Here is a 26,564-nt window from a genome sequence, read left to right as displayed (position 1 = left end):
CTCCTCATCTCTCTTTTCAGTCCATCTGTCCTCCTTTTTTTTCATAGTAGTTATCCTCAGCAGACATAGAGTCTGATGGGGAGTGAAGAGAGAGTATTTTCTCCAGCCCTTCACACCCTACCTCTGGAATATAAGCTATTTAAAGATTTTTTTTTTTTTATTTGACAGAGAGAGATCACAAGTAGACAGAGAGGCAGGCAGAGAGAGAGAGAGAGAGAGGGAAGCAGGCTCCCTGCTGAGCAGAGAGCCCGATGCGGGACTCGATCCCAGGACCCTGAGATCATGACCTGAGCCGAAGGCAGCGGCTTAACCCACTGAGCCACCCAGGCGCCCTGGAATATAAGCTATTTAATTCTGTGCCTGGCAAATAATAGGTTCTCGAACATTACTTTTGTGAATAAATGAATTGAAGGTGAATTTTTATGCTTCCAAAAAGGATTACAATCATAGGGATAAATACAAAATAGGTTAACTGCTAACTTATTTACTTACTAATATTCCTTATTATTTATTGATGATTCAGTACCAAATGACAATTGTTAGATCTTTGAAAAGAGAATTCTTTTAATAATAATTCAGTGTTTTTACTTTTCCAGGTTTTGCTCAAGCAAACCAGTTTAACTATGGAGTTGATAATGCTGAGTTGGGAAACAGTGTGCAATTAGTTTCTTCTTTCCGATCGATTTCTTGTGATGTGGAAAAAGATTCAAGTCATTCAACTCAAATTACATGCTATACTAGGTATGTTTTATAGTATGTTTAATAAGAGCATTTTTGTCATACACAGATTAGTATTATATAGTTTTTTATATATTCTGGCTATTATATTTTCTGATGATCAGCTATTTTTTGTTTCATGATGTTTAGACTATCTTATAGCTTTATTTCATTCATTTGTAATGCTGTTTCCATGTATTAGCACAATAAAATAAACTCCATATCCTTTTCCAGGTTATTAGAGCTATTATCTTATCATTATTGATCTATTTCAGAAGACAAATGGCTACTATTAAATTGTAATGATGCTCCTCAAAATATCAAAATTATGCTTTCCTGTCCAGTTTGATTAATTTCCTTCAAAATCTTGACATATTCATTAAGATTAAAGATGATCATTTTGTATAGTGACATTTCAAGTTCTTTACTATCAGTCCAGAATAATGTTTGTTATTAACAACTTATGGGAAAAATTAATCATTTTAAATGGTAACTTTTATTAATAAAACAGGTAGCACATATTCCAGAGGATTTTATCTTTATCAAGCTTATTGGCTGTTTCAGCAGCAAAAGCTCTCTTAGAAATTTAATCAGAATTAAAAAAAAAAAAACAACAACAAAGCATAACATGACTGTACCTAGGTGATGTATTACTGTTTTAAGTGATTCTTCCTACCTTTGTTTATTGTATTTGTTTTCCTTTTCAGTAAGCACCAGTGCACTTAGAATAAGCATTTGCCTGTGGTCCGTGATGTTAGAATCTGCAGTACAGAGTTCAGGATGGAGATCCTCCATAATTTAGAATGAAACTCTTATAATTTAGAATTCTAATAATGTAGAATGGAATTTAGCTGTACATTGATTAGAATTTTAGACACTTTTTTTTTTTCAAAATGACTTGTAGTCTGGGGCAGTATTTTTCCTTAATAGTATACATTAAATAAAAAGGTCATTGCTTTCCTTACATGTTCTTCATTTGCTTTGCAGAGCAATGCCAGAAGATTCCTACACTGTGAGAGTCAGCGTGGATGGGGTTCCTATTACAGAAAGTAATACCTGCAGAGGTCGCATCAAGAGCTGGGAATGCACCTTCAATGTATATGGGATCTCCTCTTTAACTTTTGGATGATCGGCCTTGTGCTTGCTTTCTTGCTGAACTGGCCTTTTATTTTTTTAATTTTACAGATTGTTATCTATTTCCACATTAAAAAATATACTAGCATGTAGCGAAGGATAACCTCACTCAGTTTTAATCATCTTCTGTGGCAGTGGAATCTCTTTTCTCATATCTTATTTGTTTCCCTCTTTAATTTTATTAATGACTTAAATTTTTATACATTACATTTTTTTCTTGCTCACATTATTTTTTCTCTTTCTCTATTTCCACTCTGAGTTTAATTTTCCTTTTCGTATCTTCATCACACTCACCTTCATTTTAAATAGAATCATAACTCTTTTTCCTTTCTTTATAATTTCTAATGCAATGAGATAAAATATGACTGCACATAGCATTGAAGTCATTCAAAATATAGTTATCCTATATGTAGATATTTACAATAACACATTTCCTCTAAGTACCATCCCATATATTTTTAAAAATTATGTCTGTCTATCAAAAGTATTAGAGTTTCCATCACCCTCATGGGCTCCCTGGGATTCTCCTCTCTCCCTATTCCCATTTGGTGTCACAATTCTTAAGAATTTTACCTGCATTGCTCTAGAAAATTATCATTAGCTTCATTACTAAAGCTTACTTTGATGGACTTTTTCCAGGTTTTGTTTCTGTTTTGCAATGTGCTTTGTTATTTTTTCTTCATAGGCTTAAATAAAAGAAGGCCTTCTGTAATTTTATTCCCTCAAATTCCTGCTACCAGAGAGCCTTATTACTAGAGTTTGACATATGCTGATAACAAAGGAAGATTGACTATTAAAGTTCTGAACTAAAAACACTGACAGAGAATTTTTAGTGGATAAGGAAAAGATCTTGAATAAGCATAATAATAATATTCTAAACTTTATTTTATATGTAAAAAGAGGTATTTTGACAGTTACATTATAGAATTATTTGAATGTAAATAATGTAAGAACCCAGAGATATTAGCTTATTGACAGTATTATTTTATAGGCAAGAAGTTTCAGAACCCCAATGATAACGAGCATCACACCTTTATCTGGAACTCCAGGTCTGTTATATGACAGCTGATATAATATCTTTTTTGGTTTGTGGTCATTAATTTAATTTTAAGTATATAAAATTAGTATATCTGATAATTTATAAATAACATATTTCTGATTGTATAGTAACTCCCAATATTATTTCAAAAAAGGATTTTCAGTGGTTATATCTGAATCTGCTATAAAGTATTTTACTATCCCCCTATTGGACATTTAGCTGGCTTCCACTTCATTATAATTATAATTATAGCAGTTTACAATCCCAAAAGGAATATGTGAGAATGCCCTTTTCTATGCCCTTGACAATTTTAGGGACTAATTTTTTCAGGCATTTATATGAAAAATATAGTAGCTTATTTCTAATTTTTCTAATTCTTAATTTATACAATTAAATTTACTTATTTATATATATTTATTGACCCTTTGTATTTCTTCTTTTATAATTACTTGTTCATCTCCTTTGTTTTAATTTAATGCTAGTCAATTTTTCCATATTAAGTTATAAGAATTCTTTATATTTTAAAGATATTAATAATTTGTATGTCATATATGTTGGAAATATATTCTTAACTTACCATTTGCTTTTAAATTTTATTAATGGATTTACCTGTCATTCAGACATTTTAAAATTTTTATGTTAAATTAATCTATAGATTTTAATTATTGTTATTTCTTCCTTAATTTTTATGGTATAGAAGACCATACCATCCCAATTATATAAGTATTATATAAATTTATACTTAACTACAAGAATTTTTATGGTTTTATTTTTATATTTAATTTTTGTTTCTCCTAGGATTTATTCATTTTTTGGGTATAGAGTAAAGTGGGATCTTATTTGTTTTTTCAAATATATCTTTCATGACCCAAGCAATATTTATTGAATAATTCATTGTTTTCTATGAAAAACTTCTTTAATTTACAAATACTTATAAATATCGCTTTAATACTATACATACTCATGTTTTATTGTGTTTGTTAGAATGTTCAGCACAGTGTTAAATGATAGTGATGAACATGGGATATAAGTGTCTGGATCCTGGTTTCATTAGGAATACCTCTAATGTTTTGGTATTAAGTATTGGGTGTATGGGTAGGTAATCTTATACAGAACTTTTTGTTTTTTTGTTTTAGGCACATTAATAACTATCCAAGGCAGAATCTTCACTGATGTCTATGGAAGTAATACTGCATTAAGCTCAAATGGGAAAAATGTTAGGATTTTGAGGTAAATTTTTGATGTGGAAACATATTCTTATCACTCAGGTGAGGTACGGTATTCCACAAACAATGGGCTCAATGATATTAAACATCACTACAGTGTGAGAGGATTAATCAGTGTATTTTCAGCCATATTCTAGGAAGAAAAGGAGACTATTGGATGATTCATTGACATGGAAGCAGTGAGCAATGTGCCTTTCTTTTTTGGTCTGGCATAATTCTTTCGTTTTCTGTGACAGATTTTATTAATAGAAGGCACACAGAGACAAGCGTAATAGTAATTTAGTTATAGAATTTTATTACAGAATAACTTTGTTACTAATCTACCTCATTTTGCATATATATGTAACTATGTAGCCTGGAGGTCCATAGCTTAGTCAAGATCTGAGAACCAGAATTTCCTGACATGCAGTTTGGCCTTTTTTCTTCTACTGTAGTTATGTGTGGGAGAGTCCTGAGCTAAAAATGGTCAGTAACTTACTAACAGCCTCAGGTTTGAACACTGGTTCCTCCATTTACCAACTATGGATTAGACAGTAACATTGTCTAGTTACCTCATATCAAAAGATAATTGTCCACATTTTGGATTGGAAGCTAGCTTGGTCACTCATCTTTCTGTAGCATAGGTGTGGTTTTCTGAGTGCTGTCTTGAAAGACTGACAGCTGTGTTCATTCCCCATAGAAGGAAGTACAGAATCAGCTTTCAGAAGGCTCCATGCATATTAAATACAGGTGTAAAATGGATAAATAGGTAAATTAGCTAACAGTTCATACAACAATTAGAGGATTTTTTTAACTACTAAAAAGGTGATATATATGTATATGTAAACACACATACACATATATAATTTTGTAAACCAAGTAATTTGGAAGGTTTTACTAAATGAAATCAAGGTAATTTAGGTGGCATTCTATGAGGTAGCACTCAATTAAATCACATTTGTATGCATCTATAATACTGTGAAAATGTATTGATTCCTTACATATAGTAAGTACTAAATAGAGAAACAAATGTTAGCATAAATAAAGATTTTGTTTGCCACCATATGGTTGAATGTTATGAATGGTTTATATTCCACTTCTTAGATGGGGTTTTCTTTTTTTTTTTTTAAGATTTTATTTATTTATTTGACAGACGGAGATCACAAGTAGGCAGAGAGGCAGGCAGAGAGAGAGTGGAGGAAGCAAGGTCCCTGCAGAGCAGAGAACCCGATGTGGGGTTCAATCCCAGGACCCTGGGATCATGACCTGAGCCGAAGGCAGAGGCTTTAACCCACTGAGCCACCCAGGCGCCCCTTAGATGGGGTTTTCTAAGTCATCCTTTTCTATAATAATGCTAAGAAATAGGAAGCTTAATCTTTAAGGACATTTCTCCCCACCCCCACTGTAACTGAAATTTACTTCTGTTCTGTACAAAGAAATGCATAGAAATTATTTCATAAAGTCAAGAATTGAAGTGAGCAGGGACCTCAGGGTTCAGGCTACCTGGCCCATGTACTCTGAAACCTTGAGATACTATATATAAATGCACAGAAACTTTCAACACCTATTAATGTGAGAGGCGAAGGCCTTAGAACTGTGTCTATCCCATTTCTACCATCTTAATTGTGACACTAGGCATTTCGGGCATTTCACTGGGCCTGAATCCCATTAGCAGGGAGCAATGGGCCATGTACTGGGCAGGAAGCAGGAAGTCAGGGACCCAGAGTGTTCAAGCTGCTTCTGCTTCTCACACATCTTGTCAAGTCAGCCTCACCTTCAAACCCAGACCAGGTACAAATTATAGAGGACATGCAAATACCAAAGGGTTTGGTGCCCACTAAAGAGATTTTGGTCTAAAATATAAGATAAGAAAAACAACAACAACAACAAAAATATATATATATATATTTGGCCAGACACACATATATATACATGGCAAAATAGTATAGTATTGCCATTGACAGACAAACCCAGACCACTGCGGGGCTTATGGGGTGTGGGTAAGAGCACCGCTAGAGCCCAGCTGTCTGGGTTTGAATTCCTGCTCTATTCCTTACTGCATATAGGCTTGAACAAGCAACTTAACCTTCTTGCCTCAGTTTTTCTTCTATGAAATGGAAGGGTAAAATGGTTGTAAGGATTAAACATAGTAAGTGCCATTGTTAGCTGCTAAATTTATTATTTAGGCGCAAGAAAGTGGGAGTTTAGAAGGAGGCTATGAATCCATAAATCTCTATAATGGGTACAGTAATTCAGTGTACTTACATCACAAACCTAATGTAATAATAAATGAAAGGATTTGTGCATACATGTTTATTAAAACATTTAAAGTTCTCCGCAAATGAAGTCCTTACTTTTTGGGAGTTCAGGTTTGTATCTGCAGTTACTTTGAATCTGGGATTTGTTGGCTCAGAAGCCAACAAATTTATTTGTTGTTGTTTATTCTGAGTGTGGCGAGGAGTACAGGACCTGTGGGTCCCGCCTGCAAGCTTTCAATGGCATCAGGTTCTAACACCCCTAAAGCAGTAGCAGACCTGGTCACCTGGGGAAGTACAAAGGCAGTATTTCTCTGCAGCCCTATCCTGCCTCTTCTCAGCTTCAGATTTCTGTTTCAAAGGCACTGAGGATATTAGTTGCTCTCTTCATCCTAATTACTCTGTGGGGCTTGGCTAGGGCCCTCCTTTAATTCCTGCCTATCGTTTGAAATTTACTGTGTGTTACAAAACAAAAAACTCTGTTTTTTATTTGAGTTAATTGATCTGCAAGTGGAAGGGTCCCCATTATCTATTTCCACATTGTCTCTTCCTGTGGTATTACCACTTTCTAACACACCAAATATCCTATGATTATCATACCTATTATCAGGTCTCCTTCCCACCCCCCCACCCCCGGGTTAGAATGTCAGTCCCACAAGGGCAGGATTTTGTTTTCTTCCCTGATGTGTGCCAGTATCTACAGCAGAGACTGCAACATAATAGGTAATATAATAGGTGTTTGTTGAATGAATGCGTGATAGATAATAAGTGATTGAGAGAAAAATATAAGGTGTTAGTGAACTTGGTGGGAAGAAAGCATTTTGAAATGATTTACTAAACATAACTTCATCTTTCCCAATAAAATATTTATACAGAGTTTATGTTGGAGGAATGCCCTGTGAGCTTCTCATACCACAGTCTGATAATTTGTAAGTCACTCAAATAATTTTCTTTAGAAAATAAATAGAAGATATAAACATACCAGTTTAAGTAGTAATGTCTAGCAATACTATATAGCTGAATCCTTTAAAATACAGTATAAATTATAATATTTTATACAGTAAATTAGTAATCATTTATTTAGTTAGGTGTAACCTGATATCCCCTATTGTCTCCAGTAGAATACAATATGAGCTATTATTTAGATTATTATGTTTTGAGATATTTGAGAAATATCTTTATCATATAATTGTTTCACTTGGTATTATTTAAAAGTATCTAAGAGGAATATCAATGGTGATAGCCAAATTAACTACAAAATATTTAATGGTAAAATGAAGCTTTATGCAAGTATCTCCAACTGAGGCTGGGAAATATTTCATTTCACAGAAATTTTTGTTGTAGAGACAGTTTCTAACCTGATACATGTTCAAAGTCCATAAGGTGCTTTTAAGGGAAACAGTAATTTACTTAATTTATTTATTTGCCAATAAATGCATCTTTGTTTTATAAATACTTAAGAAAGAAAACAGTATTTTAGAACTGTAGTGTCAATATAAACTTTAAAATTAACATATATATTTTATTAGGTACGGTCTAAAATTAGATCATCCAAATGGAGACATGGGTTCTATGGTTTGTAAGACGACTGGAACTTACATTGGTAAATGTTGATCACCATTCTTTGTAATTCTCAGAAATGCCTGACTCTATTTCCTTGTTTTGTATTCTCTTAGACCTCCCCTGCAGCTTTATCCCTTTCTTTAAAATTAACATTTCCTCTTTACCTTGGCTTCTTTTCAGTTTCCTGTAAGCATGTATAAATCACTTTTTTCCTAAGGTTTACATTTAAGGTAAGCTTCTTCAAATTTCTTTTCTTCTCCTTTTTCTTTTTATTCTTCTGTCATCCAGAAAATTCCATTTACTAATTTAGCTGTTTTCCCTGTAGCCTTAATTTTATGTTGTTTCTTCCCCCTTGCTCTGTGTACTCCAGGCAACTTAGACCTTATAGTCTTTTTTTTTCCCCAGTGTTATGTTGACATACATCATTATATGAGTTTAAGTCATATAACATGATGGCTTCATTTACGTATATTGTGGAAGGATTCCCGCAATAGGTTCGGCTAGCATACATCATAACCTTTTCTAGAATGGAATTCATTTTATTTTGTCTCAGAGCCTTTGTAAGCCTCCCATCCTGATAATTTCAGAAAAAAATGTCACGTCGTCGAAAAAGCCTTCCCTGATGCCCTGCCTTCCACTCTCCAAGTTCCCTCTCCTTTTCTTTGATAGCTTTATCATGGTTTTTAGTTCTCTCTGTCACTGCTCTTGACTGCCTGAATACCTCTCCCCGCCATGCTCAGTTAGGAAAAGAGCAATCTTGTGCTCACCCTGCATGGCCCAACCCCCCAGCAGAGTGTCTCCTCCAATTAAGTAGCTGTTGAAAGAATGAAAGAAATTTGAGGGCAGATGGTTATGTATATGTTGTTTTTATCATTCTTCATTCATTATTATATTTCATCAAGTTTTTCTAGTTATAGCCTTGAGACATCTTAGTATGTGTATTTTAAAATGCCAGACACTTGTTTCAGATAGTTCATTGTCTTTAAGGATTAATAAATGGTTGTATAATTACAGTTTTAATTTTAAGTTTCTTTGCTTTTAAATCAGCTTTATAATACATAGTTCTTGTTCTCCTGTGATTGGGAATTTAATTAATTGTGTATTTAATTAATTCCAGGTCATCACAATGTCAGCTTCATCTTGGATAGTGATTACGGAAGGTGGGTCATTTTGTAAATAATAATTTCCATAATGGATTCAACTGGGTAAATAAAATAAAAGTATATGTTTACTTTGTGCTATAGATCCAGAGATTAAGAAACTAATCACTTGCTTCCCCCAAATTAACATTTAAGGGGTCTATCACTCCCTTTCTCTACTTTGTGCCTCAGACACAGCCTTTCAACTGTTGGGAACTTTAGCATTACCTAAACAACAAATCAATCTTTGCTTGTGATATTGAAAGAGTTCTTTTTATGTCTTACAGCTCTTCTAACTTAATTGTCATTCTTTTGATAACCAAATAGTTCAGTTTTGATTTGAACTAATGTAAGAATAAATTAAATCCCATGGTTAATACCTGATGAAAATGTTCATTTAAAGTATCGAGACATATGGAGTGATGAAAGATAGTAGTTACAGCTCACAATTGTCCTTCTTAGCGCCATATGTTAATAACTTCTATTCACAATTTTTTAATAAAGCTAGAAATCGGTTCCAGATATCCTACATCCTAATTTCACTAAGAGAGATTACCATATGTTTAAGAAATACCAGAATATGCAAATCTCAACACATGTTGCAAACCTCCTATCATAGATAATCATATTACAGAACATTTCGTGAGGGGCATGGTACTAAGCACTTCATGTATATTGTCTGGTTGAAGACTCCCAAAGATCCTATAAAGTTGAGTGTTATCATCCCCCCTGTGTTGCACACCAGGAAAAGTGAGATTCAGGAAAGCTGAATAATTTGCCCATGGATATTCAGCTAGTTTGAAGAAGCGCTGGTGTGTGAACACACACAGCTGAGCTCCAGACCCTGAGCATTGCATTCCAGGGCTCTGCCAAGGTGATGAAGTTTTAGAATATAAGTGAGATTCAGTGCGATGAGGTCCGGAGCCGATGACCAAGAAAGAATTTTTAAGACCTCTTTGGTGCAGAGTGGTGGTTTATTAAAGCATGGGGACAGGACCCGTGGGCGGGAAGAGCTGCTACCCCAGGGTTGTGAGGAGTGGTCCATTACATACTTGCAAGTTGGGAGAGGGTCAGGAATAGCTAAGTCTCTAAGGAATTTTGGAAGCAAGGTTTGCAGGACCTTGAGGGGCTAGCTGTTGCTGGCAAAAGGTCATTTATTATCATCTAATAAAACCTTAGTCATGAGACCCTTCAGATAAGTATATCGGTGGGCCATACACTTGGGGATGATTGCCAGCACGTATCTTGGAGGGTTTAGAGATAAAGGAAGTTTCCAAAGCAATGTTTATATGTTAAAGTAGACCCACAGGATCCTGGTTGGGGGTGAGAGGTGGTCAGACTAGGATTGCTTTTTGCTCTTAGCAAAATATTAAGGTGGAGGTAGTTGAGTGCCTAGAGGAATGTCACTCTGCCTGTTTCAAGGACTTGTCAGTGGGCTCTAGAGAGGAAGGAAATTTAGTAACTTTTCTTCTGCCTCTGTTTCCCATATCAGAGGATCTCAGCCGTAGAACCACATCTCCTTACTACTTAACATCCTGACACAGGATTCTTTAATCATGGTAGGATTACCGCCCTTTTCTGTGCATTTGCGAATGTATGGGGGGGGTATTTGTTGGCTGTCATAGTAACTGGAGCATGCTAATGGCTTTTCCTGGGCAGGACCAAGATGCTCCAAACCTAAATGAATTATTCTGCCCCAAAATGTGATAGTGTGTCCCCATGAGAAAATGAGCTGATTAGTAGAAATCCAAATAAATCACAATATTTAGCCATCCAACACTAATATATCTGTAGTAGATCAATGATAGGATATGTCTGTGGATTTTTTGTGTTTGTTTCTGAAGAGAGATAAATGATTAGAAAAGATTGAAAAAGATTAAAAAGATTGAGAAGAATGGTAATATTACAATCAAAGTAGATGTTATTCCTGGTTAATGTTCATGGACTGCAAGAGAAGGATGATACTTGGTCCCTGCGTGCATGCAGCTGCTATTGGGATGGTGAGCCCAAGTCCATCATCATTGTATTTGAGGATCTTCTGGTTCCAGACACCTAGAGGCAATAGGTTATAACAAAATAATGACTGGGTTGCACACTTTCTTATAGACCAATGTAGACTGGACCAAAAAACCATGAAGAATATTATAACTCAAGGGCAAACCATTGTGGATGGTATGTAAATGGTATTAAGATTCACCTTTGTGATTTACATGGGGCAAATGACTTAGAGTCTCATGATTTACCAGTTATTTTCTGCAAGGATCCGACCTACACGCATACAACTTGATACGAATAAGGCAATAGGATTTTGTTGAAAATATTAGAAAATCGTGTTAGAAGCAATGGTTATTGAGTTTTAAGTGATTTCCTGAACCACATATACTTTTTATTTTTAATGCTCTCATTGTCATTCTTCTTCAGGTGAAAAAGATGAATTCTTAGTTCTGAGTCTGTATGAAAGGTACTAATTACCAAATCCATCATATATTTCTCAAAGAAATAATTATCCAAAAATAGGTTTGAGCAATCAAGCTTGAATGTGATTGATAAGTATATATAAATCGATGTGTTGCATTCACATGCCGTGAAACTTTCCGTTTTAAAAAGCCAGCAAACTTGCACACAATATAGGCAAAAATATAGCTTAAAATAGCTGGTTCTATGATCTTGACTTATATTTCTTTTCTTAAAGCCAGTGGCTGTTCTTTTGTATTAATGTCTCAGAACTGAGGAAACTGTGTTTCTATATAAAACAATCTTAGGAATTTGAGATAACTGTTAAAAATATGGCATTTACTACTTAAAAGTCTAGTTTCATGATTACATGGCATTTAAAAAAATGTTAAATCATTCTTTAAATTAAAAAAATCTGTATTGTACAAATTTCAGAAGCGTTCCTGAATATCAAATGAACCAATTAAAGGCCACTGTGGCCCCCATTCTGTATTTCTTTTAATAGCTAACCTTCTCTCCTCAATTACCCCAAGTTCAAACAACAGCTGTTCCAAACTGATAAGGTTCAGATGAGGGTGCCTTAATTGAGAAATGCCTAGTCATTATCAATGAATTAGTGAAAATCACCTCAGTGTCATACCAAATAAATTACATTCAAATTTTATTTCAGGAGGCAATTTTCCCACCAACTTGAGAAGCAGGGTTAATTTTTCAGATGCAGAATCTGACCACAGACAATATTGCTGGAACTGGCATCATTTCAGATCTCTGAGAAATCAACTGAAAGGCTTGTAACATACCAATATAAATCCAGTATGAACTTCTTAAGTAACTAATTTAGCATGCAGGATTTCCAGAGACTCTTTAGTCTTGCAAATGCACGTTATAGTGGTTGGGTTAGATTTATAGGAATTTACTGTTGGTCTCAACCACAAGATCTGCATTATCCTTTTAGATTCCAGTTCAGTATGTTATAAATATAATGAATGGACTTTGAGTCTTAACATTTGAATTTCTTAACTTCTCTATTATGAATTTCATTGAGGTAATTAAGGAAACGGTATTTAATTTCCAGGTTCAGATTCCTTCCCTTCCTTGCTCTCCAGGCTATGAAGTGCACATCTACATCCATCAAAAAATATGAATAGGTTCTGTATTTATTGAGGGTGATTTAACTCTGGTGGATTATTGTTAACCTGCTTTCATTCATCGTGCTCTCATGCAGATTAGTGGCAGGAGAAAACTGTGTAAGACACAGCTGAGGAGCCAGGGTTCAGGACTCCAACTGCCTGGTTTCAAGTTCTATTTCTGCCACTTACTCTCTTTGTGATCTTGAATAAGATAAATAGATTCTCTGAGCTGTACCTACCTCATGGGACTAATGTAAGGGTAAAATGGTATAATAAATTAAAAGCTTTAAAAAATCTTAGGTTAGAAGCTTAAAAACTTTGCATGATATTTAAGTGTTCAGTAATGTTAGTTATTCTGATGTTAAATGGATTATAAGAGAGAAGAGAGGAGGGTAGTTAACACAAATGCCTTCAGGAAGGGGAATCCTGTTTTTTTTCTATTAATATGAATTCTTTATTGAGGTATAGTTTGCATATAATAACATTGTAATTTAAGTGTGCAGTTCAGTAAGATCTGACCAATGAATATTTGAGTATCTGTATACTTGTATATTTGTGTAACCAGTAACTGTATCAAGATGTAGAACATTTTTATCTGCCCAAAATGTTCTGTCCAGCTCCTTTGCAAATTATGACATGATTTATACCACTAAAAAATAACATTTTCCTGAAATAAAGTTCATTTTTAAAGTAAGGATTTTTACTTTTTTTTTTACACAGGAGTTTCCCACAAAAAATGGCGTATTTTGTTTCTTCTCTAAATAAAATTTCAATGTTTCAAACATATGCAGGTATGTGAACCCTCTCACTCTATGTGTGTGTGTATGTATGTGTGTATGACAGAGAGAGAAAGAAAAAGAATGAGACAGAGAGACGTGTGTAATTTGTTTCATCATCAATGACAATAAGGACTTAAGGCATAGTATATTATTTTATGTACTGCTAGGAAAGGAGAAACACATAAGATGGAGAGTCTAATAGGAAGCTCTGACATTAAGTTAGGACCCAGAAAACTATATTTTTAATATAAGGCTGATTGAGAAACCAGCTCATCACTCTAAAAGAGACAGAAGGGAAAGTTGCATGTCTCCACTCAGGCCGTTGGTGGAGGGAGGGAAAAAAATATCTCCACTGTCAATTTAAACTACAAGGCAGTGCTCTCTCAGATTTATAGCCTCACTGTGGTCCAAAAGAATACTCAAGTAGATTATTATTTATTTTAACTTACAGAGATCTAAGGTTGGTAGACTCCTCCGAGAGTGTGGGAAGCAAACACAAATCCTCCTGGAAGAATTACACTTCATTCTAGGTCAGGAGTGATGGAGTGGCACATTCAGATTTCAAATGTGAAAAGAAGTGTTCTTGGAATCAATCAAATAGGATATATCCTGGCTTTTTCTATTCAATGTAAAAGCCATGTATAAAAATACATAGACCTTTGATAGATAGAAGTAATAAGAATAAATTTTAATAAGAATCTACCATATATCATGGCCGGGGCTATTTTACTAATATATCTAAAACTTTTATATATGAAACCAGAAGACTTCCAGTCATAGTTAATGTATTACTATAGGAGGAAAGTATAAAATGTTGGAAGAGAAGAAAGATTTGTTCTTTAAGAGCATAGGGGAGAAGAGGAGAAGAGGCTGTTCTCCTGTTTTCTTTTGGAATCAAACATCTATCCTTAGCCCAGATTTTCCTTAATTCCTGTGTCCTCCATTACCAGTGTCTCTTTAGTACCAGTCACCTCTAAAACCTGGTTCCCCTGAGCTGTAAGGCTTTGTAAAAGCCATGTTAACTGTACTCTTTGCAGGATTGCATCAGAGACAAAATTGAAACACCCAATTCATTCATTTGGTCAATCCACTACCTATGCTGTGCTATGTGTTAAGACTAGGTAATTTGGAAAATTCATAAAAATTAAGCATTTGAGTTGATGTGTAATATTCATGACATTTTATTTAATGTGCCTCTCCTCCCTCTCTGCAGAGGTCACTATGATTTCCCCTTCACGAGGAAGCATTCAAGGTGGCACTGTGCTAACGATAAGTGGACGGTTCTTTGATCAGACAGATTTCCCTGTCAGAGTTCTCATTGGAGGTATTTTATATGACTTTTAATATGTTACATTATAAGAACAAATCCTGGCTTTTATTTAATAATTTGTAAAAAGCATAATAGTCTTTTTTCAGTTAATGTCTTAAATTTAAGACTGCGTATTTTCATGTGGGCATTTGCTTCCAGGGAATGATACTTTTCCCACTGGGACCTTCCAGTGAGGGCCTGACATGACCACAACTTGGGCTCTGAGGTCATCATCAAAAAGCATTGTCTGGTAACAACTTGGCTACCTTCCACAAATTCCTTGCCACACGTTGAGACACACGTACCCTTTATTTAACAAACTTATAAATGCCCTTCTTGAACTGTTGTTAATTCTCAATGGCTTGGTTAGTTAGGAGAAAATTTAAAGTATTTAGGGATACTCTTCTCATCCCCTTTTCATTTATTGTGACTTGTCTGGACATCATCAGGACTTACTGATGATATTGGCCTTGAAAAGAGCATTAATTGAGGTGTTCTGTTTTTACAAATGTGAATAGGGCTTGGTTCTCTGGTTATGTATCATTTTTATGTATCTAGATCTTTTCAAGGTAGGGAGCTGTGCAGCTCAAAAAGGAATGGAGGATGAATATAATAGTGGGAATCTTCCCACTCAGTCATAATGACCTTCTCTACCTTGAGCAAAGGACTCCGTGTTGGCCAGGCAACTGGATACATATTTTTTCTGATATAACCTTCTGCTTAGGTACTTTCTAATTTTAAGGAATCTGCCCATGAGCCTGCAAAAATGTGATTTCAAGAGAAGAAATTAATATAAAGTAATTTCATCTAATATTTATACAATATATATCTCTTCTTGGCCTTTTGGCTAAGATCAAGTGTAACATTATTTTTTTAAGATTCTATTTATTTATTTGACAGACAGACAGATCACAAGTAGGGCAGAGAGGCAGACAGAGGGAGAGGGGGAAGCAGGCTCCCTGATGAGCAGGCTCCCTGCTGTTGTGGGACTCAATCCCAGGACCCTGGGATCATGACCTGAGCTGAAGGCAGCAGCTTAACCAACTGAGCCACCCAGGTGCCCTCAAGTGTAACATTTGTACAATATCTTTCCTATCCTGTGGATCCTTGCTGGTCACCTGCATAAATATTAAAACCTAGGCAGTAAGATTTTTAAATATCATATATGTTTTCTGAAATTTTAAATATAAATGTTTCAAATATTAAAATAGGGGCATAAAATCTCTTTATATGCTGTATTTTATGATATTGTGATAGTTGATATGCAAATACAACATGTTACTTTTGTGTCTTTCATTGCTATCAAATGTGACAAGGTTCGAGATTTTGAATCCTCAGTAATTTCTTTATTAAATTTTCATTACTTTTTTCAAGGTTTTTTCATTAATTTTAAATTCTAACTAATTTATTGGAGTATAATTACATATAGTAAACTGGGTGTATTTAATTTTTTTCTTCCAAGTTTTTATTTAAATTCCAGTTAGTTAACATACAGTGTAATATTAGCTGCAGGTGTATGATACGATTCAGCACTTCCATACCACACCTAGTGCTCATCACAGCAAGTGCACTCTTTAATCCTCATCACTTATTTAACACATCCCCCCACCTCCTGTCTGGTAACCTGTCAGTTGTTTTCTATAGGTAAGAGTCTGTTTCTTGGTTTGCCTCACATTTTTCCCCCCTTTGTTCATTTGTTTCTTAACTTCTACATATGAGTGAAATCATATGGTAGTTTTCTTTCTCTGCCTGACTTACTTTGCATAGCTTAATACTCTCTCTCTCCATCCATGTCATCACAAATGGCAAGATTTCGTTCTTTTTTTGTGGTTTTTATATATACTCGATCTTCTTTACCCATTCATCAGTTGATGGACACTTGGGCTCTTTCCACAATTTGGCTATTGATAATGCTGCTAATTGGGGAGCATGTATTCCTTTAAATTAGTATTTTTGTATTCTTTGGTTAAATACCTAATAGTGTAATTGCTGGATAATAGACTAATTCTATTTTCAACTTTTTGAGGAACATCCATATTGTCTTCCACATTGGATGTACCAGTTTGCATTCCTACCAACTGTGTAAGAACGCGCCCCTTTCTGCACATCCCTTACAACACTTGTTGTTTCTTGTGTCATAGATTTTAGCCATTCTGACTGGTGTGAGGTGATATCTCATTGTAGTTTTGACTTGTATTTATTGATGATCAATGATATTGAACATCTTTTCACATGTCTGTTGGCCATCTGTATGTCTTCTTTGGAAAAATATCCACTCATTTGCCCATTTTTTAAAAAGATTTTATTTATTTGACACACAGAGAGAGAGATCACAAGTAGGAAGAGAGGCAGGCAGAGAGAGAGGGGGAAGCAGGCTCCCTGTTTAGGAGAGAGCCCAATGCGGGGCTTGATCCCAGGACACTGAGATCATGACCTGAGCTGAAGGCAGAGGCTTAACCCACTGAGCCATCCAGGCACCCCTCATTTGCCCATTTTTAAATTAGATTTTCATTTTTGGGGTATTGAGGAATCCTCAATTAATTTCTTGAAAATAATGATTTGTCTATGGATCTTCCTTTGCTCCAAACAAAATGGGCTAAGTTGGTTTAATTTACTGTTTAAATGCATTGTTTTCTACCTTATTTATCTTGCATTCACAAAACATACAAAATCGTGACAGGTAATGTTGAAGTAAGTTTTCTGAGCCACCGAACAAAACTTGGCAAAGATACCTTCCTCCATTTGCTACCCTTTGCCTCACTTTTCATTTGTGGGCTGTGATTCCCATTTCAGTAAATACTTAAGGCATTGATGGTGAGGGATATATAGAAGTCTAAAACCTAGACTCTTCACTCCGTTCTAATTGTGTTTTTATATAAGTGTCATCATTCTTGTTTAGACCCTTACTGTTTTGGTTTCAATCTGCCTCTGAAAAATACCATTTACACATTATTATCTCTGTTGTTTTCATTTGAAGACCTTGGACTAAACCACCATCTTATTTATTTATTTATTTTACCTAAGAGGGCTGGGATCATCTGCTTTTGCAAAATTTTGAACATCATGGACTTATTTCAGCAACTTTTCTGTAGGGAACAGAATATAAGACTTTACTCTGAACTCAGAAGTGAAATCTTTTACAGTGACATAGTTTTATCAAGTTTTTTATTTTGTTTCTCAGAAATCACAAAATTTCGTAACTCAGACTTGTGATGTGTTGCCAGGAAAACGTTGCCATGTAAAAGTATGACAATTAACAAGTGATAAGCTTTTATGCAGAACACATAAAGGAAACGAAGAAACGCTGGCTTTGCTTCTTGCTTGTGCAACTTGGTTTTCATCAGAAAGTACTTCCAGATAAGCTGATTGTGATTTGCATTCTGGAGCTCTGTAGTAATACCTCTGTACCTTGCTTCTCTTTAGGTCAAGCCTGTGATATTTTGAATGTCACAGAAAATAGCATATGCTGCAAGACACCGCCTAAGCCTGAGGTTCTCAGAACTGTCTATCCGGGTAAGTTACCAGAAGAGAGAATGGCCATTTCTACATTTACATAAGAAGACATACTCCATTAGTCTTTTAGTCCTTTGGGGCTGCTGAAACAGAACACCACAGACTGGGTAGCTTATAAACAACAAACACATATAGATCTTACAGTTCTGGAGCCTGGGAAGTCCCAGATCGTGATACCAGCAGATTAGGTGTTTGGTGAGGACGTGCTTCCTCCTAGATTGGCACCTTCTTGGGGCTACAGAGCTTTGTTGGGCCTCTTTTATAAGCCCTCATTCATGAGGGCTCCACTCTTGTGACCTAAGCACCTCCCAAGGGCCCTATCTGCTAATAACATCGCATTAGCATTAGGCTTCAACACCTGAGTGTAGAGGGGATACAAATATTCAGCCCATAACAATTAGTAATAAAAAAATATTTGAACTGTTTAGAATTTGTAGTGAGAATGGTAAAAATTTCTTCCTGGTTTTTCTCCTTACACTTTCTGGATCAGGGAGTGTTTGTATTTAAATAGCTGCCTCAAAACTCCAGCATGGAAATAAACTCAGCCTGAATTCCCGAAATACCCTCCTGGAAACAGCCCTCCTCTGTTGAATGAGTTTGATGGGAACTTTATTTCAGGTTAAATGAGATTACTGAATGACGGTGCAGGCTACATGGACATTTTATAAATGCCTTTTTGTGCTTAAAACACAAATGGCAGAGGTTACATCCTTACTTGTTTAGAATATTTTAAGGGTGATAACAGGGGATGAGAGAAATGGAACTCAAAATTCTTTCCAGATTTTGGCCCGTGGCCCGTGGCCCATGGTAAGCGCTTGACATCTGTAGTGATGCCACTCACTGAGAGGCTGGGCATGGGTTTGAGGGTGTGTATCTCATATCTTGTTCACACACTGAAATTGGTTTATGGTTACACTGCTGGTTGGGATTTGAAGCCAAGTAAATTAGTTTATCAACCTCTTAAATTTCCTTGTTTTGAATGACATTAGGGAAACAATGCCCAGTTTAAGAGACTATTTTGAAAATCACAATTGGTGACTTCAATGAAAGTTGTATTTATCAGAGAACGTTGCTGCTGCTGAAGTTTGAGGTGTTCAAGCTTTTCTCCAAAGAAAGTCACCTGAAGAGGAGCCATCATCTAGATCCAGCCCCTCCAGACCAGCTTAGTGCTGCTGGAAGAAGACATGAGTCTGATTGTTGTAGTTTAGGGAAGAAAAAAAAAGTGAGATGGCTCCCTTATGATTAGGAAAAAACTTAAATCAGAGTTTATGTAGGTTCACTTTAATGGGAATGTTCTGATTCTCTCCAAGAAGGAGATGGAATCATAGAACAGAAGTAATGTTAAAAAGAAGAAGAAGGGGCGCCTGGGTGGCTCAGTGGGTTAAGCCGCTGCCTTCGGCTCAGGTCATGATCTCAGGGTCCTGGGATCGAGGCCTGAATCGGGCTCTCTGCTCAGCAGGGAGCCTGCTTCCCTCTCTCTCTCTCTCTGCCTGCCTCTCTGTCTACTTGTGATCTCTCTCTGTCAAATAAATAAATAAAATCTTTAAAAAAAAAAAAAAAGAAGAAGAAGAAGAACAAATACTGACAAAAATCTTAAAGCCAACACTGTCCATTCTTGGATTAGTTGCAAACCATTAATTGGGTTACTTTTGTTAGAGAGAGTAATCAGGCAAAGGTTTTGAAATCAAATGGCCTGAATCATAAGGTTTTGAGATTTAACTATATAAAGCAATGTCGGTCGTATCAGAGGTAAGAGTTAACATATTATCTTATGTAAAGCACTTAGTAGTAACTAATCCCCATTGCAACCATGCAAATAATAATATTACTCCCATTTTTTTATAAATGTAGAAACTGAGGTGCAAATATATGAAATAATAATAAATTGTATGCTCTCTTAACAGCACTCTATGCTAGAGGTGCAGGTACATGGAGGGTATGAGTCATTGTTTTGTTGACAAGCATGCTCCAAAAACATGAATAGCATAGAATATCTATAACCACTACCCAAGTAGAAGGCCATTGAGACACCACATCAACATTCTGATGAAAGTATTCTTTTTTTTGTTATATTCAGGTGGGAGAGGTCTAAAGCTTGAGGTATGGAACAATAGTCGACCAGCGCGTCTTGAAGAGATACTTGAGTACAACGAAGAAACACCAGGGTACATGGGGGCCAGTTGGATAGATTCGGCTTCCTATCTTTGGCCCATGGAGCAAGACACATTTGTTGCACGCTTCAGTGGATTTTTGGTGGCTCCAGACTCTGACATCTACAGATTCTACATCAAAGGCGATGACCGTTATGCTATTTATTTCAGCCAAACTGGACATCCAAAAGATAAGGTAGGGAAGCTACAGAAAATTATTTACTATTATAAAAACAATAGGACGACTTTTATATGTAGCTCACTTTTGAGATATATTTTCACATGGTTGGGTTCTTGGCTATTTTAACATGTGTAATATGAACTCTAAAGTCACCATAGAAAACCATGGCCTAAAAAAAAAAAAAAAAACACTTTCTTGTATCTACGTTTTCTCTAGGAAGGAAAAAATACATATATTTCCTTTAAAGATTATTTTATTTTTTTTAAAGATTTTATTTATTTATTTGACAGAGATCACAAGTAGGCAGAGAGGCAAACAGAGAGAGAGAGAGGAGGAAGCAGGCTCTCTGCTGAGCAGAGAGCCCAACATGTGTCTCGATCCCAGGACCCCGGGATCATGACTGGAGCCGAAGGCAGAGGCTTTAACCCACTGAGCCACCCAGGCGCCCCTAAAGATTATTTTAATTATGGAAGAGTTTTAATCATATGTAAGAAATTTGGAAAAGAGTAAACATAGTTCACTCTTCTACTAGATCTCTTTCACTATTATGTGGTTATGAGATTGAAGTCCATCATTTCTTTTTGTGTTTTTTTTGTTTTTTATATAAATAACGTCATACATCCAATTTCATAGTCATTTTGGTCACATATTAGTATTTCCATATTTTATTAAATGATTTTCACAATACAATTTTTGATGACTGAATAGTTTAATTATTTATTTATTATTATTACTAAACCTGAATAACGTTACACATACTGATAAGTTTTTAGCTTACTTCTGACTTTTTATGACCACAAATTTTACTCGATCATTTGTGTTCATTAAATTGTTCTGCTTTTTAATTATTTCTTTGGGAGAGTTTTGCAAATGTGAAGTCAGTAAATCAAATCAAAAATACATTTTATGACTCAGTGTATATGGCAAGATCACCTCCCAAATGGGAGGAACAAGTTTAAGTTGCTGCCTGTAATATATGAATTCTAATTTTACTGTAGCTTTTCAGGATGTTTCCTCCAAGGATGGTATAATCATTCCTGATGGGAAGCCCAGAGTTTTCTCATTCTAGCATGCAGACCCATTTAGTGATCTGTAGCATCTTTCAGATCCACTTTTAGTGACTTCATTTGGATTAAATCCCTTAAAGCTCTCCACAGAGCAAAAGGGTATTTCATTTAACAATAACAATGGTATGCATCTTTCTATTTTCTATTGCGGTTCTAATTGTGAAAAACTGTAGCTTGTGTGTATTCATGGTATAGTGGTACTGGTGTTAGATAACGTTGGAAGGTATGAAGTGGGCTTTGGTAATTTTTAAAAACTTCATTTTACCATGGCTAATAGATCTTAGAAGAAAAATATGGTAGTTTCATAGTTTTCTTTTTTTTTTTTTTAAAGATTTTATTTATTTATTTGACAGAGAGAGATCACAAGCAGGCAGAGAGGCAGGTAGAGAGAGAGGAGGAAGCAGGCTCCCTGCTGAGCAGAGAGCCCAATGCGGGGCTCGATCCCAGGACCCTGAGATCATGACCTGAGCCGAAGGCAGCGGCTTAACCCACTGAGCCACCCAGACGCCCCAGTTTCATAGTTTTCTATTTATAAAAGTTCTAGGATTGACAAATAAGTGAAAAATAAAGCTGAAAAGATCTAATAATAAATTCTCCTCTCTCTCTCTCTTTCTCTCTCCCTGTCTTTCTTTTTGGGATAAGGTGAGGATTGCATATCATTCTTCCAATGCCAATGGCTATTTTTCCAGTCCAACACAAAGATCAGATGACATTCATCTTCAGAAAGGAAAAGAGTAAGATTTTTTTTTCATTAAACTATTATGTGGTATTTATAAACTGTAAGTTTATATCTAAAAATATTTTCAGTTGGCTTTTTGGTGGAAGTGATATTAGTTTATTGGCTTAATATAGAATTCATCATTCTTTATAATTTTATTAAATATGATTTCTATATTTTCAAAAATATGACCTCCAACCAACCTGGGAAATTTGCTATCTAAATTATCCCTATTGCAGAAATTATAATTTTGTGAAATTTACTTAATCCTGTTCTTAGTTTCCTACTAGGACCTTTCTGTCAATCTAGCTAGAGGGTTGGGATCAAAGTTCCCTGAAAGGAATCATACTCAGTGTTCTCACTGAAATCTTAGTACTAATGACATGAGGAAAGCATCCCATTCCCTTTTTCTTCTTCCTCCTACTATCAATTCTTTATATACTTAAAACTTAAACTTTGTTTTTTTAACCAGGATCACTGGGTCAGCAAGGGTAAGTGGAGTACCTAATTAATCCCTATTGCTATTAACTGTTAATGTACCTTCAGGCTTTGCCCTCCCCTTGGAAAATGCATTCAGTTTACCTGCTTGGCAGGAGCACGGAGTCACATGAAAGTGACTCGTAATACATCTGCTGTCTGATATCTGTCCTTCCATGAGGTAGCTTGCAATTTATACACCGACACTTATAATGATGGCTGTGGATAAGCCACTCTAGCTGGCTTATTGCACAGTGGTCCCTGGGACCTTTCCAAAGGGAGCTCGTTTGCCAAATTCATCCTACTCAGATAATAAAGCCCCATTTCTAGGTACATATCTTTTCGGTCACCCTGTTCTACTTTGAATCATACCTCAGTTACTAACTTTTAAATAATCTTTCAATCTTTACAACTCTCTTAGTGTCTGTTATTCATATGAACAAAGAGAATGATAATATATATTTTACAGTATTTTGTGAAGGTTAAATATAATAATGTCTACCAAGTGCTCAGTTCAGTGTCTCATACATAGAAAGTACCTAATGAATATTGTAAGCTGCTAATAAGGATACAGAATTGAATAGTTCTTTGAGGTCTGCTTCTTAGTGTTGCCCGCATTGATCTGGCGGAGCTGGCCAACAGGTCCTCAGGGCAGGGAAGAGCCTGATGTAATCGTCCAGTATCAATTCTATGAGGAGGATGACCCAGAGCCCCATCATCCTAGAAGGATGAGAGGTGGTACATGGCCCTCATTCAGAGTCAATCATGAATTGTGAATACTTATCTTCACATACAAGATTATCTGTTGAATGATGACAGGCTATTTAGAGGAACTCCCAGCTGGCCTCTCCAAAGATGGGAGCAGTGGTGACATTGATAGAGATTTAGGTAGGTAACCAATAGCTTTTCATTGCCTGTATCAGCTGGTCAAGGAAGGCCTTATCCTGGGTAGACAGTTGGATGATCCAGCTTGTTGGAGGACCAGAATCAATATAACCAATAACAGTTTCCTGAAATTATGTTTTATTTCCCAAGTTATAAGTGGAACCATTATTGAAGGAACTAGAAAGAAACTTCCATCCCTGACACATTTAACCACTCTGATAAAAATGTGATACATCTAAGTCTGCCTGTCATTTTCTTGTACATATGAAAGTATTTACACTCCACATGCCCTCTGTGTTTTATGCCAGGGAGTTTGCATTACAATGTAAATATAATTTTGTTTTAAGCTCCTTGAGGATAAGGAGTAGTATGTTTTTCAATAAGTATTTACTGACAAAACTGAATGAATTAGTCATGAATGGGGACAATTCTGTATCTTTCATATAGATATCCTACACAATTCATTTTATTTTAACAAACCACTATGAAACTTTAATATTTAAAATCAGAGATACTATAAAAAATAAAATAAAATCAGGAATACTACAATATAAATCATTTAGTAGGCTGGTGTTTTATATAGTGTTGAAATTTTATTAATTGGAGACAATTTCTTACTTTCCAGATATTACCTTGAAATCTTGCTGCAAGAGTATAGACTGAGTGCCTTCGTTGATGTTGGCCTGTACCAGTATAAAAATGTCTATACGGAGCAACAGACAGAAGACGCAGTGAATGAAGAACAAGTTATCAGATCCCAGTCGACAATTGTCCAGGAAGTACAGGTTTGCTATGATGATAGATGTGCTTCGTGGAAAGTAAATGTTCAAAGATAGGAGCTCTATTTGCTTATTAATTTTACTCAGAAATATACTGTTTGGGGACAAGGCAGTCATGGAAGATTATTGACTTTGTGGCTTGGAGAATCTGTATTAAAATTCAAGAGGCTGTTATTGGATTAAGAGTGAACTTTAAAATATTTTATCATTTACAGTAAAATAGAGCAATCCAGAGGCATTGAGTAGTTGACTATCATGCTTTTACAATATATTCTTCTATGCAGTAAAGGTATGTTTTTTAACTTGGAAAATAGGTTATAACACTGGAAAACTGGGAAACATCTAGTGCAACCAATGAAGTTCAAAAGATCACAGTGACCAGTCCATGTGTGGAAGCGAATTCATGTTCACGCTATCAGTATAGATTAATCTATAACATGGAAAAAACCGGTAAGCTGTATATAACAAAGGAGATTTTCTTTCTCTTCATTTATAAATTAAAGTAAAAAAATTGGCTCTAGTCAAATTCTACTGTCTGGAAAATATCATTTTAATAGTATGCTAGACAAAGAAGCTAAAAATATATTGTGAAGAAAAACCTTTAGACTGGGATAAAAAAAAATGGCATCAGTAAAAACAACTTCCTGGTATATGATATCATTTTCTTTTATAAGGATCTTGATGAATGTATATCTAAGTGCACATACGGAATTTATATATCTCTGACTCACAGGTATAAGCTAATAAGAATTAAATTCACCATTACAGAGAATTAAACATTTCTTCCAGTTTCTCAAAGTAAGGGATAAAGCTATGAGACACTAATTTATCTGTTAACAAAGACATTGTATCTCTGTATTTTATAATAAACCAAAAAATATAATTTTTGCTATTTCTGTTAATTGTTTCAATAAGTAAATATCAATAGGCACTTACTGTTTTCCAAACACAGTACGTAATCACTATGGGAATAAAAAAAAAAAACAACCCAAGATCCTCCTCTTAAAGAGATCACAATCCAATTAAGTAGTCATTATTATTGAACTTGAATTAGTTTCAAAACAATTTCGTTAAGTGATAACATATGATACAGACTATGGGAACCTTAAAAAATTTAAATATAAAATATCAGTGTTGGCTATGGTAGTGCAAAAGGATTTTAATTTTTTAATTAAAACCTCTAATCATTTGACTTTTTTTTTTTTTTTTAAATCCAAAAGTGTTGCTACCTGGCGATGCTTCTGACTTCTTATTGCAATCAGCTTTAAATGACCTCTGGTCTATAAAACCAGATACAGTTCAAGTAATAAGAACACAAAACGCCCAAAGCTATGTTTACATGGTAACTTTTATATCAACTCGAGGTAAGAATGTATATCATTTTGTACTTCTGTTAGGTTTTTTCTAAGAAACGAATTTGTATCCTGTACAACTCCACAAAAAAGGCAAAACTCCATGAAAAAAAGAAAAGCAGTGGATTCATAGCCTTGATTAATTTTAGGAGAAATGAAAATCAAATGGTTAATTTCTTGTATTATAATTAAAATTTTAGTTGTATTTTAAGTATTGTACATCTTCAGTGCATGGGAAATATACTATGTATACTACAGATACATTACCCACATAATAGCCTACTGTAATTTAGCAAAAGTTAGTGAAGATATGAATACTGGAAATAAAGTTTAAGTAGTCAGTATTTCTCAGGAGACACTAGTCTGGCCAGATCTTGCCTGATGAAAAGATTGTGGTCACATCCACATGGGAAGCTGCATACGCCAGCTGCTTCTTGAAGACTGACAGAACTCCTTAGTATTAAATTCCCCAAGGATCCTTACAGTGAGAAAACAAACATACAAAAGCAAAACTGAAAGAAAACATTTGACCTGTGTTTAATATAGTACTATCCAAAATTATTTGACTTCTCTCCTTTCCAAGTAACAACTATTAACTTCCTGTTAATGTTTTGCATTTTCAAGTCTTAAAGCCAAATTTAGCAAACAAGTTTAATATTTGGGCTATTTAGCTTGAAACTAGGTCCCTGAATATGTATTCTTTCTTTCTTTTTTTTTT

General features: G+C 35.1%; 1 protein-coding gene across 1 annotated transcript in view; it reads left to right on the top strand.

Moving 5' to 3' along the window:
• The window catches only part of PKHD1L1 (PKHD1 like 1), a 159,933-nt gene that overhangs the window by 11,478 nt on the left and 121,891 nt on the right, over nt 1-26,564 (top strand). Inside the window, exons 3-17 of the mRNA XM_047726136.1 lie at nt 597-741; nt 1,705-1,813; nt 2,843-2,900; nt 4,027-4,120; nt 7,226-7,279; nt 7,880-7,953; nt 9,031-9,073; nt 13,357-13,427; nt 14,629-14,739; nt 18,148-18,237; nt 20,315-20,583; nt 22,278-22,369; nt 24,341-24,500; nt 24,809-24,944; nt 25,715-25,858. Of these exons, the coding sequence (XP_047582092.1) occupies nt 597-741; nt 1,705-1,813; nt 2,843-2,900; nt 4,027-4,120; nt 7,226-7,279; nt 7,880-7,953; nt 9,031-9,073; nt 13,357-13,427; nt 14,629-14,739; nt 18,148-18,237; nt 20,315-20,583; nt 22,278-22,369; nt 24,341-24,500; nt 24,809-24,944; nt 25,715-25,858 (1,650 nt within the window). The remainder of the gene's footprint in view (nt 1-596; nt 742-1,704; nt 1,814-2,842; nt 2,901-4,026; nt 4,121-7,225; nt 7,280-7,879; nt 7,954-9,030; nt 9,074-13,356; nt 13,428-14,628; nt 14,740-18,147; nt 18,238-20,314; nt 20,584-22,277; nt 22,370-24,340; nt 24,501-24,808; nt 24,945-25,714; nt 25,859-26,564) is intronic.

This window comes from Lutra lutra, chromosome 4 (genome assembly GCF_902655055.1).
Source record: "Lutra lutra chromosome 4, mLutLut1.2, whole genome shotgun sequence".
NCBI lineage: Eukaryota > Metazoa > Chordata > Mammalia > Carnivora > Mustelidae > Lutra > Lutra lutra.
The sequence above is the reverse complement of the archived record's forward strand: the minus strand, read 5'-3'. Positions and strand labels throughout refer to the sequence as shown.